This window comes from Ursus americanus, chromosome 18 (genome assembly GCF_024610735.1).
Source record: "Ursus americanus isolate L20-20 chromosome 18, mUrsAme1.1.p, whole genome shotgun sequence".
In the NCBI taxonomy this organism is placed as follows: Eukaryota; Metazoa; Chordata; class Mammalia; order Carnivora; family Ursidae; genus Ursus; species Ursus americanus.
In genome coordinates, this window is record NC_142144.1 from 100,268 (window position 1) to 121,536 (window position 21,269).

At 50.3% G+C, this 21,269-nt stretch overlaps 1 protein-coding gene across 1 annotated transcript in view; it reads right to left on the reverse strand.

Moving 5' to 3' along the window:
- CACNA1B (calcium voltage-gated channel subunit alpha1 B) overlaps positions 1-21,269 on the reverse strand; it is a 153,308-nt gene that overhangs the window by 26,988 nt on the left and 105,051 nt on the right. The window contains exons 25-32 of the mRNA XM_087869664.1: positions 20,921-21,122; positions 20,476-20,640; positions 20,066-20,176; positions 19,566-19,649; positions 7,305-7,421; positions 6,859-6,924; positions 5,364-5,455; positions 2,985-3,129 (exon numbers count right to left, since the gene is read on the reverse strand). Of these exons, the coding sequence (XP_087725790.1) occupies positions 2,985-3,129; positions 5,364-5,455; positions 6,859-6,924; positions 7,305-7,421; positions 19,566-19,649; positions 20,066-20,176; positions 20,476-20,640; positions 20,921-21,122 (982 nt within the window). The remainder of the gene's footprint in view (positions 1-2,984; positions 3,130-5,363; positions 5,456-6,858; positions 6,925-7,304; positions 7,422-19,565; positions 19,650-20,065; positions 20,177-20,475; positions 20,641-20,920; positions 21,123-21,269) is intronic.

Sequence of the window (21,269 nt, forward strand, 5' to 3'; positions counted from 1 at the left end):
CATATTCTAGCTCCATTTTTAATTTTTTGAGGAACATCTATACTGGTTTCCATAGTGACTGCACCAATTTACGTTCCTACTGACAGTGCACAGGGTTTCCCTTTGCTCCACATCTTCGCCAACACTTGCTATGTCTTGTCTTCTTCGCAACAGGCCATTCTAAATGTGTGGGGTGACAGGTCTGTGGTTTTGATCTGCGTTTCCCTGACAATGAGTGATGCTGAGCACCTTTTCACGTACCTGTTGCTCATCTGAATGTCTTCTCCGGAAAAGTGTCTCTTCGGCCACATTGTTTTGACTCGTGGTACTTTTACAGTAAATTTTGAAATAGGGAAATGTGAGTTCTCTCACTTGGTCTTTAATCTGTAAGATTTTGTTGTTGTTGTTGTTGCTGTTATTTGGGGCTCCTTGCCATTCCATAGGAATTTGAGGGTCAGCTTTTCCATTCCTGTAGAAAGGCCACTGGAGCTGACAGGGGTCATACTGAATCTGGAGTTCACTTTGTGAGGACATTCCCACATTACCAATATTAAGTCTTCTGATCCATGGACATGCACATCTTTCCATTTCATTAGGTCTTCTCTAACTTATCTTAGCAATATTTTACAGTTTTCACTGTACAAGTTTTCATCTCCATGGGTACTTATCTGTTCCTAGGTATTTATCCCTTTCGATGCTGCTGGAAATAGAATTCTTTCCTTAATTTCCTTTTCAGGGTGTTTACTGCTGGTGCATAGAAACATAACTGATTTTTGTGTGTTGGTTTTGTTCCCTGACACTTTGATTAACTCATTTATTAGTTTTCGTAGTGTGTGTATGTGCGTGTCTTCTTCAGGACGTTCTACATAGGGAGTAATACCATCTGCAAACAGAGAGAGCCTTACTTCTTCCTTTCCAGTCTGGATGCTCTTTATTTATTTTCTTGCCTCACTGCTCTAACTAGGACTTCCAATACAACGTTGAGCAGAAGTGATTAAAAAAATAAAAAAAAGTGGGCATCTTCGTCTAGTTCCTGATATCTGGGGGGCAAGTTTGTAGTCTTTTACCACTGAGTATAATGTTAACTGTAGGTTTTTCATAAATGCCCTTCACCATGTTACGGAAGTTCCCTCCTATTCCGAGTTTGCTAAGTGTTTTTGTCATGAAAGGGTGTTGAATTTTGTCAAATGCTTTTCTGCATCTATTGAGATAATCATGTGGGTTTTTTTCCTCATCACACTGGTTAACTTCTGAATGTTGAAAATGCATTCTTGCACTCCTGGGATAAACTCCATTGGATCATGGCATATAACCCTTTTAATGTGTTGTTGGGATTAGTTTGTTAGTATCTTGTTCAGGGTTTTTACTGTATATTTATCAGGGACATCAGTCTGTAGTTTTCTTTTTCTGTGGCGTCTTTGCCTGCCTGTAGTATTAGGGTAATGCCAGCGTCACAGGGCGTGTTAGGTGTTCCCTCTTCTACTTTTTGAAAGAGTTTGAATAGGGGACGCTCGGGTGGCTCAGTCAGTGAAGCGTTCGAGTCTTGATTTCAGCTCAGGTCATGATCTTGGGGTCACGAGATCGAGCCCCATGTGGCTCTGCAACCAGCATGGAGTCTGCTTGAGATTTTCTTTCTCTCCCTCTTCCCCTCCCCCCTTTTAAAAAACGGAAAGAGTTTGAATAGGATTTGTGTTAGTTCTTTTTTAGTACCATTTTCTAAATTGCAGGGAAATATACAAAGCACAAAGCTTACAACTTAGCCACTTGTAAGTGCACCGTTCAGCAGCATCACGCACACGGACGCCGCTGTGCAATCAAGCCCACCCTCCATCTCCAGAACCCTTCGCTCTCCCACAACTGAAACCCTGCCCCCATTACACACTAACTCCCACCACCTCCCCCAGGCCCTGGCGCCCACCACCCTGCTCTCTGTGTCTATGAACTTCACTACTCTAGGGGCCTCAAAGAGGTGAGACCATACAGTTAGTTTTCCTGTTGTCACTGGTTTATTTCACTTAGCATAATGACTGCACGGTTCATTCACATCGTAGCGTGGGTCAGAAATGCCTCTCCTTTTAAGGCTGAATGATACTCCCGTACATGTTCACGCCACATTTTGTGTACCAATCCCTTGTTGATGGGCACTTTGGTTGCTTTTATCTTCTGGCCGTCGTGAATAATGCTGCTATGAACGTAGGTGTACAAATATCTATTCAAGTCCCTGCCTTCAATTCTGGCATATGCCCAGAAGTGGATTTGCTGGATCATACTGTAATTCTATTTTTAATTTATTGAGGAACCACCATACTGTCTTCCACAGCTGCTGCACCATTTCACAATCCCACTGGCAGTGATGAGGGCTTGTTTCTCCAGCACCCCAGCAAACAGCAGGTGCAGCTTTCGCTCTCTTTTTCTCTCATGTCCGTGTTTAATCATTAGTCATGTTGGCTTTGCCTTTAAAACGTAGCTCAACTCTCTTCATCCCCGCCCTTCCCTAGGCACTGGCACCTCCAATCATCGCCCCGACCGCTCTTCAGCCTCTCCTGACCAGAAGCCAGAGCAAGGTTTTAAAATGTCAACCAGATTGTGTCACGCTCCTGCTTAAAGTTTCCCAGAGGCGTCTGCTGACTTGGGATAAAATCCACGCTCCTAGGACTTAGTCCACAGACTTCCCCAACCACCAGTTTCCTGAGGCTCGTCCACCCCAGGCACGCCAGCTGGAGTGCTGCTTCTTTGTATCTCATCACCATGGCAGAGGCTAAAGACCAAAGGACAGCTGTCCCATGGAAATTTAAAACCCTTTCTGAGAAGGAAAGGCAAGTCTCACAGGAGCTCATTACTGAGTGGGTCCTTTTAGAGGTCATCATCTCCGAGGAAACAGGACCATCGACACAGAATCAGCTTGCAATGTGACATGAATCAGTATCAGGGATCAGTGAGAGATGTAGGGAGACCGGGGATGGACTGAGACAGGTGGACACATGGGCACAATGACCAGGACTTACCAGAAAGGAGCAAAGGAAGATGAAGGAGACGAAGTAAAAGTAGGCGAAGTCACTCCCACACTCACTGGCATTGGCGTGCTCGTCGCAGGCTTGGTTGCTGAGACAAGACAGCATGATCTCGTGCCAGGCCTCCCCAGTGGCACTCCTGAGAGGAAGGGAAGAGCCATTAGGGCCACAAAGGAAGGCCCGGACCAGCCTGAGGAGGAATCTCAGAGGAGCTGGCTCAAGTGCACACCCTCTCTGGGATCCCTCCCGCAGAGAACCCACTCAGGTGTGAGGTCTGGGTAAGAGATACCTACTTCTTGAAAAGAATCCTCTGGCATTAGGGTTTCAAACTGATCATTAACTCGGAAAGAACTAGTTACTGAAAATAAGGCTCTGCACCAAAAGTCAGGACCATGGTGAGCACCCCTTCATGGACCTCTGGCACCTCAAAGCCAACACAGCCCTTCCTGCCTCCACCGCGGCATGTGCCATTCCGGCCTTCCTTGCTTCAAGAAATGGTGACTCCATCCCTCCAGTTTCTTAGGCCAAACATGTTGCAGGCATCCCTGGCCCCATTCCTTCTCACCACACCCTATTCATCAGCTCACCTACCTTCAAAACACAGCTAGACTCTTTCCGCTTCTCAACACCCTGGGCTAAGCAACAATCATCTCCCCCGAGCGGCTGCAATATCTTCCTAACGCACCCAATAGCTGAGTGGCTCCACTAAACACAGGTGAGATCAGGTCACTCCTCCTCTCAATGACCCCTCACTCCTTGCAAAAGCCAAACTTCACACAACTGCCCACAGCTTTGTGCCACTTGCGGCCTGCTCTTTCCCAGGTCTCTGCTCAGTCCACTCCAGCCACACCAGCGTCTGCTGTTTCCCAAGAACAACCCCAGCACCCTGAGTGGCCACCCTGAGTGGAGGACCCTTCCTCATGGACTTTTGTCCCTGGGTATGCGGACAGCACGAGAGCCAGCTGTGCACTAGACTTGCAGGCAGACCAGAGGCCTGGGTCCTCCCCCACTTGGTGCGCCTGTGTGGCTGGCCAGCTCTGCGCACAAGCTGAGCCCACTCCCCATTAACAGTGGCTCGGAGTAGGGGGCTCTTCTTGCAGGGCAGCTGTCCTGTGCCAGGCCTGACTAATACTGGTGCTCACACGTGACACAGAGATCAGGAAGGAAAAGAGATCTTCGAGAACAAAGACTTAAAACTAGCAGGATTCATAGGCCTGCCTCAACTCTTATAGCACGAGGCAGGACATTACTAAATGAAGAGATGAAATGAACATAATAGCTAAAGTCCAGAGAAATGATGTCATTCAGAGAAAGTGTAGCCTAACGATACTTGTCCACCTGATTAAAAAAACAAGAGTCAGACAACTCTGCAGGAAGCTTAGCAAAGCAGGTTGGTCTGATCTCCGTGCACAGAAGGAAGAACTTCCGCGGGCCCTGGGATGCATCTGCCTGAGATGAACTGTGTTGGGCAACCCCCAGCACAGGCCTTACGAGCAGCCTGATGCATTTGCATAAATAAACACGCATGTGGGGCCCTGAAGAAGGAGCCCCAGGCAGGGTCTTACGTCAGCACCCCTCCTCCACAAGTCCCTACAAAGAGCGCCTTTCTTCCCTCCTAAGGTCATGGTGGTGGGCTTGCCTTAGTGAAGGAGACTCTGGAGGCAGTGAGACATTCACCCCTCTCCCCTCTGCCCCCAAACCAGGGTGGTCAACAGCCCCCAGTCCGCAGAGAGCACGCCACGTCTCAGAGCAGCAGCTGGCACTGAGCCCCCTCGAGCTCACCTTCACAGGCAGGCGTCTGAGCCAGAAGCAAGCCACTCTGGGGCTTGACTTGGAGCCTCGAGCCCAGGGAATTGCAGTCCCGTGAGCCGTGGGGGCAGGTGGAGGCACACTCACCCCAGCGGGTCTGGCCAGGTGAGCTCCTTGGGTCACTGAGCAGCACACTCGGTGTCCACAGCAGTTCCCATTGCCCTGCTTCCCCCTGAGCCCACAGACCCCTGAAGTCAACCAGGTGAGCAGATGGGAGCTGATGGCCAGCACACTGTAAAAGGCCCTGCCGAACACCTGTCCTCCCAGACCTTTGGCTGCACCCTCACTAGAGGCCTTTTGGACGCCACCGGGGATCAGAGCTGAGGTGGTCAAGGCCAGCCTCACCTGGGGCTCTCAGGTTGACCTCCCTCAGGGGTTTCCCTTCCATCTGTCCCTCAGCCCAGGAGCCCTTAGGGAAGGAGAGCAGAAAGAGGGGACAAGAAGCTGGGAGGGCCCACTGAGGGGAAGCTAGCACGAGCCCGGGGTCAGAGGGGGGTGGCCCTCTGGGTCAGCACACACCCTGTTCCTCCTGAACGAAGGAACCTCTGAGCCAAAACAACACACCTGAACAAGAGCATCAAAGCCTGTAAAAACGTCCGGAAGTTGTTGTGCCGGTTGATGCTGGTGTCATCATCCAGGGCGATATTTCCAAAAACCTGAAATGAGAAAGAAGGCTGCAGGCTGATGTTGTTGGGTCCTCAGGAGCTGTGGCCAGGCAGAAGTGGGTGTGTGCACGTGAGGACACACAAGGCACAGGACCCTTAGCCACCACCACTGCTGCAGGTGCTGGAGGGGCCAGTAGTTGCGGCAGTATCTGTGCATTCCCAGGGCAGAGTAAACCTCTCCAGCGCCAACCACGTCATGCCCCACCCTGCTCAGCATGCCCACAGGTGCAAGCCTGCATGCCTAGTACAAACGGGACCCGTAGCTGAGTTTCCACGGGCTGTGCTATACATACGACAGGAAGCATTTGAAAGTTCATTCTGTCATCAGTGACTCTGAAGCAGTAATTATATTGGTAATAGCTATGAGATCAACTTGAAAGTTTCTTTTTAAATTTCTGTGCAAATACCACGATGGGCTTTTTATCCATTTGACTGATTTCTTTTTAGGGTTAGGAGTGCAAACAAGTCAGTAACTGTACGTGGCTTAAAATCTGAAATCTGGCTGAAAAATTTATGAACTATCACATATTCACCAAAATCAAAGTTCAGGGACCCTTACGGTCTTATACATCCACGAAGCAAAGCAGGCAAAAAATATATATTTGCTTTAAATAGCATCGGATCTCAGCAAATTTTAAAGTAAGAGAACCTTTTCAATCCCTGAAATAGAGTTCAAAATCAGTTTTCAGCTAACCTTTAAGACAATGGCTTCCCCACTACAATTTAATGTTTGGATCCGTCTCCCACCCCACTGCTGAAAAGCGGCCAGATGCCAAAGACTTAAAACTGGAACACCGTTTTGTGTCTTTCAAATGGTTTTCCAAATAGCTGACAAAGGGTTCTTTGGCAAAATAACAGCAATCCAAACTATCCAAGCTGAATTTGACAGGACAGTGATCTGATAGGATCCTGTGGACTTTTTTTCTTCTGTAACACGTCATTCCCTGTAAAAGATGAGGTCAGTCTCTGGACTAACGGAGTGACCAGCTGGTGCTCTCTCTGCAGGCCGCTCAGCACCAGGCAGATGGGCTCAAAAGCTCCACCCCCACGGGGGCCCAGCACCCAATTAAACATGCCCACCGACACCCTAACAGCCCGATGGGGTTGCACTCAGGAGCACAGCAGTGCATTTTCCCACAGACTGTGGGACTAAGCTTTCCCTAGTGGACTCTGGGTGACGAGCCCCAACTCGTGGTGCCCAACCTCAGTGTCATTATAGGTAGAACAGCCTTTCTGAGAATCAAGTTCATAAAGTGCTTAAAGCGACACCTGCCTCATAGAAATGTTCCCCAGGTGTCAATCTGTCATTGTTACGGGTTGATGGCCCGGATCAGAGCCCTTGTGCCCCAGGACACAGGAGCCCCTTTTGCCCCCGTCCCATCAGGTGTGCCCACCTGCATGCCGATGATGGCGTAGATGAAGAACAGCATGGCGATGAGCAGACACACGTAGGGCAGGGCCTGTGGGCACACAGGGCACGGCAGCTCCAGGAGGGCTGCCCAGCTACCGTGCTCCGGCCTCGTCCGCAGCGCGGACGGGGGCCAGGTCTCTGGGGCCGCTTAGACCCCAGCGACCGCAGATCCACCCCAGTGACCATGCAGCCCCTCTACCAAGTGACCGCCTCGGTTCCTTCATCTACGGTCAGTCACAGAACCCACCTCCGCGTCAGTGCGCACCATCAAGGTGTTCTCTGCGTCACTTACAATGTCTTTGTCACCTACAACAGGGTGACGGGTGCCAACAAGGAGCCTCCGGGGCGAGGGGCTGCTCTGGTGGCGGCCACGCCACTGTGCATCCCAGAGGGGAGGGTCAGGGCACGAGGGCCGTGCCTGGGCTTCACCTTGAAGGACTGGACGAAGGTCCACAGCAGGATGCGGATGGTGTAGCCCTGGCGGAGCAGCTTGATGAGTCGGGCAGCACGGAAGAGGCGGAGGAAGCTGAGGTTGATGAAGTTGTTCTGTGGGGAAGAGAGGCTGTTTTCTAACCTGCGGAAACCGGCCTCCTGCAGCTGCAGGCGTGCTGCCCCCACCCACCTCTCCCTGGCTTGCTGTGGTCCCGAGGAAAGGTGGATACAAAGAGAGATTGAACGAAAAGTCACTGGTGTACAGTATAAGCAGCAATCAGCCACCAGAAAACCGTCCAGAAGTAAAGCTTGTCCTGCAAATCATTTCTCATGCAGCAAATCAAAGACACCCCTCCCCCCTAGGCTCCCCTGCACCCGACAGGGAGAGAGAGAGAGAGAGAGAGAGAGAGAGAGTCTCAGAAGCAGCTCCTTGCTGCCAAGTGGAGCCAGGAGACCAACTGTGGGTGGGCCTCTAACACTGACCGCCTCCTGCAAGACACAGCCAAGCCGTCCAAGTGCCGGGCAGGGCTGCTTCTCCACTGAGAGCCTCTGAAGGGCCCTTCCCTTCTCCACACAGCTGGTGAAGCCCCTGCCTGCCCGGGACCTGGCAGAGGGGCAAACATTTCCTCTGGGGCTGCTCCCGGTGCCTGCAGACGAGTCACCACGGGAAGTGTAAGCGTTGGAGATCCTGCTGCCCACATCACGGAAGCCACTTACGAAATCCGCAAATGGTCTCAACTCCAGAGATCCCGGGATATCTAGCACTGCTCCCTCATCTAAGAGGTTCAAAACAGAGCACAAAAAGAAGGAATAATCTCTGGATTCCACCGATTACCTGGGAGTGAGGCTTCCACCCTGGCCCAGGGGCACCTTGAGTTCCTGGCACAACCCTTTCAGGGAGCATGGCTCTGGACGGTGTCCACGACATGGGGGTGCTTGTGGCCCTGGGCAGCTCCCCACCCTCTGCCTGCTTAGAGACCAGGTGCCCCCACGCAGCCTGAGAGCAGCTTCCTGCCACTTTGGTGTTTTAACATATGCAAGCAGCTCAGGCTGAGACACATCGTATTGCCAGATTCCGTGGTAAAATGAAGAGAAAAGAGAACACAACATGTTGAATGAGAGCAGCAGCAGGAGAGCACGTGCAGGAGGCATGGGGAGCCTGGGGAGAGCTGGCTGCCCTCCCTCCAGGGCTGCCCATCTGGTCTTGGCTGGGATGAGGCATTCAGTGGGGAGGCAGATCTCACTCTTACTTCCAAGGACAGTGGCCCCAACCCAGCCCTTGTCTGCCCCTTTGGTTCCCACCAGGGTGGCTGGAGACTCTAGACTGTGTCTGCTGGGGGGTGAGATGTTGGAGCCATGGGGTGGGAGTCACAAGGTTGGTAGTCACAAGGAGGTGCTGACTGTGGTCTGGATCAGCAAGAAGGCAGAAGTGGACCTCAGGGTGTGACCCTGGAGGGCACACAGGTTTGTCTACAGCTCCCTCACCTGCTTGTGCTGGGGAAAGAGAATCTCAGTGGTACAGGATGGCCAAGAAACATCCACACTTGCCCCGTGGGCCCCAGGGTTCTCAGATGAGCCAGTCACCTCAGGAGGATGGGCACAGAGATGGAAAGGAGACTTTGCCTACAGTGCTGGGAAAGCCTTTGCACAAGACAAGAAAGCAGAGGAAGGGGAGGGAGCTTCCAGGTGCCTGGCCTCCTCAAAGGTCTGCACTTTGAAAGCACCTGCTCAGTTGGGTCTGGAGGGGCCACAACTGTACTAACACAGTCAGCAGGTGCCCAGCCCAAGCACTCTGCTCAGGCCACTGGCATGGACAAGAGCATTTCCTGGAGACACTGGGGAAAATATAGGCTCTGGGTGAGAAAGAAGGGAAGCAAGACAAGGGGGAAGGCACTGTCCATCCCCACAGTGCACAAACGCAAAGCTCCACACGTCACCTCCTACTTTTTGTTGAGACTCAAGTTCTCACCCCTCCTCCCAGACATCTTTTCTCAGGGCTCCAGTGGGCACTCGGGAGAGGGGTGGGGGTGGCAAGAGACAGACAGCCCTAGAGAGCCATAAGGACGGATGGTGACAGCAGCCACAGATACTCCGAGCACAGTGTGGCAGGCAGAGCACACCAGGGCCGCACCCAGGGCGGGAGCTGCCAGGCACCACCATGCAAAGTGCATGCAGGAGAGCGGGGGGCCAGCAAGCACACGGCAGCCTCCCCATGGCTCTGGCCTCAGCCAACTCCTTGGAGGTGGTCAGAGTCTGCCCCATCCTCCCACAGTCCATGGTTTCTGTCACACCAGAGAGCACCCACTATTCCACCTACTGTTTCAAAACCGTGCCCTTCCTTATTGCCACCTGCCTCTGCATCAGGAAAGGTCTAGAGCGCCCCAAAGATGCATTATCGCACCCCTCAACGTGGCAGCTGATTCACCTTGAGGGTACACTGGTCCCTGGCTCCTCTGAGCCCCTTGCTTCCTCATCCACAAGATGGAGACATTAGGACATTGTGCCCAGACGGTGAGGAGTCCGATATTTAAGGGGTTTAAAGGTACGCGGGGCATTGTGAAACGGCCCCCACAAAGGTGATCAGCTGGCCCCAGACCCAGATCGGCAAGCCCTGCATCCAAGTACTTCACTGCCACCAGTCAGGTCACAGCAAAGTGACCTGAGCACATCTGCTGGGGGTCGCCCTCCACGCTGACGCCAAGGTCCCACAAGCGTCCCCTCCTTGGCTTTCTTCTCATGGGGCAATGATGAAGAAAAGAAAGAAGAGCTCTGCATACCCCAACATGCACAGCATGTCAGGCGCTGATGTGTGCTCTGAAGGAAGAGGAAGGACACGGGGCGGTGGGGGGAGGTCTTCCTAAGTGGACAGGGAATGACCCCAAAGAGGCCTGAGTGAGATGAGTACTTCTGCAGCAGAAAATGGCATTTTCTCAAAACTCAAGATTTTCTGCTCCACTTGTGAAATACTTATTAATGTTCATTTTCTGTAACAGGAATCTCAAATATTTGCCACTTTATGTGAATTTCCAGTCATAGCCTCAGTTCAGTCTGCTCCTGGTATCTTTGCTCTCCTCTCAAATATCCCCGAAGGCCTGGAAGGAAGCCCCGGGTCACGCCACCTGCACTCCACACGAGCTCGCTGAGCAAGGCTGCGCTAGCACATCAGCGATGCCCGGAGGCAGGAGTCCTGTGCTCCACTGTCTCTGGGGGCAGACCATCTTCCCACTCCGTCAGGCCTTACACAACCCCTTCTGAATCGTGAAGACAAAATCTCCAATCCCTTCCAGCCCTGAAGCCCAGAGAGGATTCCCTATAGAAGGACATGTCCAGGAAGAATGCTGTAGGAGACACCATCAGAGGCCACTGGGGAGAACCAGCCATGTTTGCTGGTATGACGGGGACACAGCAGGAGGGAGATGGTGTAAGAGAAACCACGGACTCTGCAGGATTAGGTCCAAACTCGTGTCCTACAAAATCACTCCAATTCTGAGCCGAATCCCAACAGGAAAAACTGGGCACTTACCCCCTTCACTCAGAAGACCCTACCTCCTCTCTAGACCCAAGGCCAGTTCCTGGATCAAATGGCTCCTGGGAGGGCCCTCGGCAGCCCCTGCTGGACCCCAGGAGCTGAGGAGAAGAGGCCAGAGGGGATGGGTACCGCCAGACTCTGACCACACACCTCAGGAAGGCAGTGGTGAGAGGTCACAGGACGTGGAAGAAAGAAAAGGAGCAGAGCAAGCAAAGCTAGGAGTTTTAAGAACTGTTTAAAGTCATGAAACCAACCGTTTCCTATATGTGATGTTTTCATGGATGGATATTTGCGTATTATTTACAAATTAGGGTGTTTGAGCAGCAGGTGCACAACATACAGACGGAGACATGGTTTTCGCATTGTATGTTGGTTGGGTGGCGTGAGTCAGCAGGTAGGTTAAGGTAAATCAAGAAAACAGAAAACAAAAGAGAAAATGAGTCATCAACACAAGCAAAAACTCAAACTTTGAATACCTCACTGGAAAATTTTAGGATTTTAGTAAACTTTGCATATTTTGCTTAAAATGCATCAAATCAAAACATATTTTTGACATCTGTAGCTTATGCAGACAGGGTGGCGTTCATTTGCATTCCTGTTTGTAATGCAAATCCAAAGATGACTCACAGACACTTATTTTTTTTATTTCCAGGCAAAGAAATCAATGTCAGTTTGATGCTTGCTTAGGAACGCCGTCTCTACATAACCCTGTTAAGACTATTACTCTGTTTTGATTAAGTTGGAGGTGGGAACTGACACTCATATTTTTGCCTAAGGAAAAAAAAGTACATTCACAAAGTAACATATGAAGTGACTACAAATGAACGAAAATAAAGACGCCACTAATCCACACGTCGGCTTCCTTTCATCTTTTCCCCTCTAGGCGGAACAGGGTGAAGGACTGAGCTCCGAGAGCACTAGCGGCCAGGGCGCAGCGGAGCTTCCAAGCCAGGCAGCTCCTCAGCCCTCCCACCAGCCCTGCTGGGCATCGGGGCTGATGGCACGGCCATGGGGGGCTTATCTGAAGTAAGGTCTGATACGACCACAAGCTACCCTGGCCTCGAGTGTCCAGCAGCTGAGGAACAGACACCAAAGAGTCTCGAGTGTCCGGCAGCAGGGCTACAGAAGGTCTCTGCCTTGTGTGTGGGCCCCTTTGGAGATGGAGGTGTCCCTAGAAGCCAGCTGGGCATCATGCTGTCTGCATGTCTGGCAACCCCCGCCCTTGATGCCCGCTCATCAGTCTGCCCTCTCTGGCGAGGAGCCACACAGGAAGAAACCCCCAGAGCAGTGCCCGTGCGGATGGGAGCTCAGTGTTTGGGTCCCTTTATCCCCTTTCTCTCGGGAACAAAGATCCCTGTGTCCAAGCATTAGGCCCGTGGGGATCAGCAGCCAGCTCGCTCCTCCCAAAAACCACACTGGCATGAACTATATCTGGATGAGAAGCCCTTGGGCAGTGCCGCAATGGCAACGGTTGGTGTCACAGCACATCCTCGGGTTTTTTGCGAAAATGGCAGCTCGGAACTTTTCCCCACATTATTTGGATTATTGATTTTTTAAAACCATGAAACATACCACATACACAAAAGAATATGTATAAATATGTGTATGGATGCAGATTTTAAAGACAAATAATAAAATCTCCATGTACTCATCACCCAGCTTAAAGAAAACAGAATGTCACCATTACTTTCGAAGCCCTTACTGTTTCCCTTTCTCCTCCCCAGATGTAGCAGCTACACTTAATTCTTGTTAATAATTGCTTCTCTTCACTGTCTTACCACAAACTCTTAAAACGTGTCATACTTGACTTTTCTTAACCTTTGTAACGGGACTCTGCTGTACGCGGCCTTCTCGGACTTGGGCAGACTTACACTGACCGTGAGCGAACTCTGCTTCTGAGAAGCAACCCTCTTGGTGTGGAGACCACGCTCTAGTGCGGGTGTCACTGCACTGTGTTCACGTACCAGAACGATGGGTGATTCTGCTGCTACTGTGAGCGGTGTAGCCACGGACATCTGTGTGAGCGTGTCTCCAGGCCACCCGCCCAGACACCCTCTGGTGTGTACCTAAGAGGAAAGTTGCTGAGCTGCAGACATGCGTATGTCCAACTTTCTAGGGATTGCCACACTTTTCCAAAAAGCTTGTCCAACGAACACCCCCAGCGGTAGTGTGGAGGCTCGGCTGTCCCACTTGCTAACCGTTGGCATGGCCGGAATTCCTGTTTGACAAGCCAGAGGGTGTGAAATGGCATCTCAAGGTCATTTCACTTTACGTTTCTTTAATTACAAGTAAGGTTGAGCAGCTTTTCCTATGTTAATTGGTCATTTCTGTTTCTTATTCTTTTAGTAAAATGCCCAATTATACCTTCAGCTTTTTCCATTTGGTTGCTTTTGTTTTTCTTAACGATTCACAGAAGAGCCTTGCACAATCTGGACACTAACCTTCGTTAGTGGTTTGGAAAACCTCCCCGCCCTCCGGCCATGCCTTTGTCACTAAATGTTGGTGCATCCAAGAGCTCAGTAGCTCCTTCTTTTCTCCCCTTTATTGATCCCATTCAGTCTCATGGGTCTGATATCATCTTATATGCTCACGGTTCCCAACCTTATGACAATGGCATGAATCTCTTCTCCAAACTCCAGGCCCATCTGTCCGACAGCCTGTTGGATGACTCCCTCGGGAAGGCCAAATCTAACACGTACAAACTGCTCCCAGTCCACATGGACAAACAGCCCGTAACAACCCTGTTCCACCCACGGTCATCCCCATCTCAATTAGTGATAACCATGTTCCCAAGTGCTCAGACTTTGATGCCACTCTTGCCTCAACTTTCACACCGGCATCTGGTCCACCTGCAGCTCTACTGGAAAATACATCCAGAATGACGGTCTCTCACCTTCGCCCAAACCCCCAGCACCCCTGCCGCGGTGCTCAGTGGCACTCATATCCTCACAGGCCCCATACTCAACTGTCAGGATCTACATCTTTTTTCCCTGAGAATTTTCCCAGGCCAGGACACAAGTGCCAGAGACCCCTCTCACCAGCAGTCTTCAACTAGTGGCTGACAGCACTTGCTGAAAAATACCCCAGTCGCCTTGCCACTTGCTGGGATAATGGAGGACCCACAGTGGTAACTTCATAGTACCTTACGTTGGCCGGACCACTTCCTTGTTCCCCTGGTATTCCTGTGATCACCTCCCAGATAAATGACTTGTACTGAACTCCTGTCTTGGGGTCTGTTTCTGGGATAACCCAACTAACCCAAGTCGCCTAGCCTCTTCCGCCTGGGCGCTGCACTGTATTCTCAGTCAGAGGTTGGGTCTGAAAAGCCAGATCATGTCACTCCTCTTCCTACCTCACTCAAAATAAAAACAAAAATTTACTGCAACTGCAAACCCTTCCCTGCTCCCCATTTCCTCTGCCCATGCTGCTTCACCCCTTGTACGCTGCTCCTGCAGCAGCGTGCCCACGTCCTCCCTCGGGCGTGCAGGTGCAGGGCGGGCGCAGGGCTCGGTGTTGCTTCCCCAGGCCCCCCTGCTCCACGTCCTCCCAAACCCAGACATCTTCACTCGGAAGTCACCAACTCAGTGACATCTTGTCTGGACACACAGCCATCAAAGGACCCCCACCCTGTGTCTCATAGCTCTTCTCCGCTTTGCCTGCTCCCAGTGCCTCTCATGGTGTCGCACCGTGTCTCTCTCACTGGAACGAAACTCCAGAAGAGCAGAGATTTTCATCTTCTGTCCCAGCACTTAGAATACTGCTTAGCACGTGATAGGCAGTGCATAAATATTTATAACGGACACATGAAGGAATGGGATGCAAATATCCCCTCCCTCTTCATGGATTGTCCTTTCTTCTTTTGATAAACAGAGGCTCTTTATTTTATAGAATTTTTTTCCGGTTATGGATGGTGCTTCCTATAGTTTGTTGAAGAAACCAGTCCCTATCCCGAGGTCTTAAAGATAATCTCCTGTATTTTCTTCTGAGATTTTTAAAGGTTTTTCCTCTTATATTAAGTACTTTCATCCAGTCAAAATATATTTTTTTTGTGAATGGTCTGAAGATCCAATTTCTGTTTTTCCCTATATTGATCATCATTATACCCACATCAATTGTTGAATTGTCTCCCACTAAGTAGCACAGTCATACATCAAGTTTCCATATAGGAGTGATTTTGATTCTAGGTTCTTGATTCTGTCCATTGGCTCATTTACGATCCCCGAGCCAGCACCACAGTCTTAATGTTCTAGCTTTATAATGAATCTTATCATCAACAAGAACAGTATGTCTCCACCACCACTGCCCCAGCAGCACCTTCTGCTCTTAAGTATCTCAAGTATTTAAGGGGCCTTGGCTCTTTCTAATGAGTTTTAGAAGCAACTTGTCAATTTCCAAAACAGACAGACAAAACAAAAACAAATTCACTTATTGAAATTACATTGAATCTACGGATCAGTTTGGGCAAAACCATCTCTCGAATTGACACTATTTATTATTTGACGTGCTGTATAACACCATCTATTTAAGTCTTCTTTACGATCTTTCACTGCGGTTTAGGACCTTTCCACATGAAGTGTTGTTAGGCTTACAGTCAGGACCGCTGCTGCTGTAATGACACGCAGTCAGCTACTCACTCAGGTTCTCTACTCAGCAACCATGTTCCTCAGCAACCATGTTAAACAACCATGTTAAACCATGTTAAAAATCTTATTGGCTTAAGATTATTCCAGAGTTCATCCGTAGCTAATAATGCTATCTATGAATAATGACAGCTTTGTCTATTTCTGTTCTAATACTTAGGTGTTTTATTTAATTTTCTTGTCTTATTCATTCAACAAGTGTCTATTGAATACCTAAAATGTCAGGCACTATTCCAAGCACTGGAATATGGCAGCTAACCAGACAAAACCTTTATCCCCATGGAGCTGACATTCAATTTATTGAACCGACCAGGGCCCGAAGTTCAATGTGGAAAAGAAGGAGTGATTATAGGTATTGTCCTTTTCTAATTTTAAAGGGAACTCTTCCCAAATTTCACCATTACGTGATGGTAGCACAGGATTTTTGGTAAATTCTCTTCATCAAGTCAATAATTCCTAGATTGCTAATAATTTCTATCATGAATACAATCTGAGTTTTATTGAACGTCTTCTCTGCACCCAGGACAAGGTCACATTAATAGTGTCATTTGACCTGTTAATGTAAATGAGATTTTGTGATGCATTTTACATGCACATTAATGAGTGAGAGTGGAGTATGATCTTCCTTTGTTATCCTCGATCTTTTAAATGATTGTGTTGCACAGATTGCACTAGTCTCATATAAATAGAGAATGTTCACTCTTTTTCTACTCACTGGAAGAATTTGTTTAGGGTAAGAATGATCTCTCCTCATATTTTAGGTAGAAGCCTAATTAATGCATAAGACTACTATAATCAGTGGTATGAGGCAAGACAAATTAGTTACCACACCTCACAATTCCTATTCCTGATAGGCTTCCTTGAGTTTTGGAGATGGCGTACACCCCTTAGGAAATACTGTTGTGACCCATTTATCAGATGACACAAAGCTGCTAGGTTTGAGAGGATTCAGAGCAAGAGAGGGCTCTCTAGCAGATCCAGGCTACAGTACCAGGAGCCCTATAACTTGGGCCGTAAGATACAACAGACTCCACAGTGCTAGGGTGTCTGTGGTAGAATAAGACACCGTGTGGAGTCTCTGGAAAGCCCGCCTACAGAAGTTAATGCAAACACCTAGGGTTCTGGAGCAAGGCCATGTCATCTGCTGAAGACATCACCAATGAGAGGGGCCACTCCTGGCGACTGGGTCCTGGTGGAGACTGTGTCTGACCATGAGACAACTGTTTCTATGACACCAATACTTCTCCTTATGAGTGTGTGTTGCAGGCCTGCCAATAATCCAGTATTATGACAGAAGTGCTGCATCCAGAGCCAAACCCAAGCACAGCTAGAAGGCACAGTCACATGACAGGTGGCCCAGTGCCCCAGGCCTCTCACCATTGCTGCACCTGTCTTCCTTAGCTCACTCCTACCCCAACATATCATGGCATGATCACTAAAGCCAGGAGGAAAAACTCAAACCTGATATATGAAGCAGTTGGCTCAACACTTTGGTGCAGCCTCACTAGAACCCCACATAGACACGACCTGAAATACAGTGGTGAGCCAGAGCTCTAGGTAGTGAACCTGATCAGCCACGGTGTGGATGGAGAAAGAAGATGCCCATGGTATGGATTACAGGACCTTAGGCAAGAGCTAAAGCTTGGCCAGGGCTCCAGAGGGAACAAAGTTTGGGGGAAAGGCATCCAGATGGACCTAGGGAATGGATGCGACACGCATGCAGGTCCTTATATTACACATCGATGTCCACCACAGAGCATCCATAGCTGTAGGGGCCACTAAAAACCAGGCCCAACAGATGACAGCCAGCCTCTATTCTCACCAGCTCCAATGTTCACATAGTAGACCATGAATGGAGTGACCACGATGGCTGAGATGAAGGCTGTGCCTGAGCCCAACAGGTGGGCTCCCTCTCAGCAAGGCTGATCCAGCCATGGCCACTACTAAACATCCAGCCCATTATGAGCAGAAGTCAACTAGGCCTCTACAATGCACCATGCTTTAGGCTGTCAACCAGCCACTTGGTGGTAATTTGCTTACATGGGAATCCTTTCACCTGGAAATGGCAGTGGTTTGTCTCAACTGGGATCACTCATACTCTGGGTGTGGGTTTGTCTTTACTGATGGAATACCTTGGCCTGCACCAGGATCAGAGATTTACCCATATGGGATTCCGCATAACATCAACTCAGAGCAAGCACAAGGATGTACAAAGCAGCAGGTGACTCAGGATCCAATGGCATATCTTATTCAACATCACTCAGGATGGCAACCTGATAAAATATTGAAAAAGCCTCTTAAAGGCACAGATGAAATGCTGGCTTGGCGATGTACCTCACGGGGTTGGGGTACTGTCCTTCAAGATGAACTGACAGACAAGAGATGGTACTTGGTGTCCAACTGTTGCACAGACCTAGAAAGCAAGGGGTGGAAGCAGGGGTGGCCCCGCTCACTATCATCCAGCAACCCTAGGTTTGTCCTCATCATCTCTGTAAGTTTAGGTTTGGCAAATATAGAGGTCCTGGCTGAAGGGGTAGGGAAGGCTTCCACTGTGCAACACCAAAGTCATGGTGCGCCCCCCATCACTTGTGCTCCTTATGCCATAAGACCAGCAGGCACAGCAGAGTTTCCAGGCTGGCCAGGGTATTTGGTGCTGGTTATTGAGAAGGGCAGGGTTACCACTACACAGGGTAGGAAGAAGTCTATCTGGAAACCAGAGGGTTCACTAGGGCCTTTCTAGATGCTCTATGACCAGTCTTAATTATGACTGGACTACCATGGCAGCCAGAGCCACACAAGGGTATGACAAGCAAGGGCTTGGGCTACATAGGGTGACCGTGTAGGCTGCCTCATCCGGCCCAGCAACCACAGCAACAGAAGGCTGGGCACCAGTCAGGGAACCCTAAAAGGGGGATATGGAGAATAAGTTAATGAACATCAACTTAACTCAGACTAGCTCTGGCTGGTTACCAACCCTCTTCTCCAAGACATTGTGACCAGCACCATCCTGAAGAATGAAGGAAGTGAACACAGTGTGAGATGTGGGCAGAGCTGAGTGGGGCCAGGTTAACAGCAGACACTCATGCACTCCAGTGCGGCCCTGTTACCATGGCGCCTGATATTCCTTCCTCCCCAGTGGTGCCAGAGCTTGCTTTGCCTGCACGTGGGGTGCACTGAGAAGGGCTGGAGGTATCTGACAATTGAAACCTCCAGGTGCAACCCTTAGCTGTGGACTAATCAGTACAGAGGCAAGAACTCTACAGCACTGAGGTGTGACCACCCTGTCTCCAAGCCCCCATGGGGGATGAACCAACTTCACCCCAACGCTTGGCTCCAGACACAACATTTCTGATCCTTCTTCTCTTACCCATCCATTTCCCCAAACCTCTCTCTCATGGTTTTGTCTGTGAGTGCTTCCTAAGAAATGAGTTGTACAAGAAACCCACCTCAGTGTCTGCTCCTAGAGAATTCAACCTAAGACAGAGACGAGATTTTTTGCTGTTTAATTCTAACTTAATACATTGTACTCAAAGAATATTGCTTTATGATTCAGATTCTTTGAAATTTGTTGAGACAAGTTTGTGTTTTAGCACTTGGTCAGTTTTTACGTATAATCCGTGTATGTCTGATATGAATGAGTATCTCGTTTTATTTACACACACACACACGCACACACACACACACACACACGTAAAACAAACCTGATATTCTAAAATATTCTAAATTCCTGTTGGTTTTAATTCATGTAATTCTGTGCCAAGTTGTTAGATTTGTTAGACACACACAGATTTAAAAGATTCTTGTCTTCCTGTTCAGTTGTTATAATGGAGCTCCTAGGTGACTCTCAGACCACCAGACTAGAAGACCTTTTTGAAACCACTTTCTTATCCAAGAAAGAGCATTTCCCAAGACAATCCCCAATCCCCAACTCCACCTCTGGAGAGGAGCCTCCTTCTTTCCAGGGGCTCCTGGGGAACTCTGGCAAGAGAGAAGGGGCTAACACTCAGGACCTGGAGGCACACTGAGGGAGCACCACCTAGAAGGAAACCAGTCTGGGGCCCCGGAGGAAGGACAGGAAATGCTACTTACCGCAATCTCTGTTACTAAAATATCAGTAATACTTCCCAACACAGTGACAAAGTCAAAGACATTCCAGGCATCTCTGAAATAGTTCTAGAGAGAAAAAAGAGCAGTTACTGCTAGAGGCTGATAAGGGTTCTGCCAGGCAAGGAGTTGCAGGAAGAGCCCCTAATCAGGAAAGGAGCAAAGGGACAGATGGGGAACCCCAGGTGAGACACCACAGCTGGGTAAGCAAACACCTGTGGGTCTGGGCAGGTGCAGAACTGAGAGCTGTGTGTCCAGAGAGGAGGAACCTGGCCCCGCCTGTCTCCAGGAGCTGGGCTAGGGGCAGAGCTCAGGCAGCTCAGAGTACTGGAGCAGCCCCTTCCTCAGGGCCCCCGCGACGTCACATTTGCTCTGGGGGCTTGGGGAATTCCCAGCTCCAAGCTATAAGTCCCTGAAGGTCCCCCTACAGAGAGGGAGCCAGAATGCAGACCACCAAAAAGCCAAGAGGGAGCCAAGGCACCTACCAGTACCCCAAAAGCGATGATCTTCAGCACACATTCCATGGAGAACATGGATGTGAACACGATGTTCAGGCATTTCAACATTAGCTCATATTCATACGGTGCGTCATAGAACTGCATGGGGAATGAGTGCCATTGGCCACAGGTTCGACTGCCCCCAAGACACCCCACCAGGGACCACCCTGACCTCCTGCCAGAGCACGCACAGAGAACTGCATGCCTGCCCGGGGTAGGGCCACCTGTCCCGGCTCCCCCGCTGCGTTCTCCCAGCACACTCTCACCGTCTCAGCCCGCAGACAACCCAGGGCACTGGGCTTCTGTAGGCATCCCATGCCGACCAGGACATGATCAGCTGCAACTACGGCTCTCACACCCCAGCTGGCACCCGCCATACCCGTGCTTGGCCCACCTACCTTCATCATCAGCACCACTGTGTTGAGGGCGATCATGGCCATGATGAAGTACTCGAAGGGAGGTGAGACCACAAATGTCCATGTCTTGTACTGGAACGACTGCTTGTCCTGGGGCATGTACCGCGTCAGGGGCTTGGCACTGATGGCGAAGTCGATGCAAGCCCTCTGCAGGGGGAGAAAGGAGCACTGGGAACATGGCAGGGGTGGGAGGAACCCCACACTGCACCACCCACTGCACCCCACACCTGTCTCCTCTATCCTCACAGGCAGCCCTGACCAGCTACATTCAGTCTCTCCTTGCACCTGTGCTGGCCTCCAGCTGTGCGGCGGTGAGCGAGTCTCATGTGGAAGGGAAGTCCAGCGGTCCTGCCCACGCTGCCCATCAGGGGAGCCCAGCAGAGCATTCACTGCACATGCACGTGGGGCAGAAGAGGGAGCCACCCACCTCGTTCTTCTCCAGGCTGCATTCAGACATCACTTTGTCCCCCTGCTCCTGGAAGGTGATGATGATCAAGGCCACGAAGATGTTGACGAAGAAGAAGGGGAAGACCACGAAGTAGACCACATAGAAGATGGACAGCTCCATGCGGTACCCGGGGCTGGGGCCTTGCTCCTCGTAGGTGGCGTCCACAGAGTGTTTCAGGACCCTGCACCAAGGGCAAACACCAAGTGTCAGGGGGACCCCTGAGGACAGAGCCACGGGAAAGTCAAGACCTGCATCGCAGGTGAGGCTTCCAACCCTGAGCCCAGAGACGGCAAGAGGAAGGGGGAGCTCAACATTGCAGGCCCAGGCC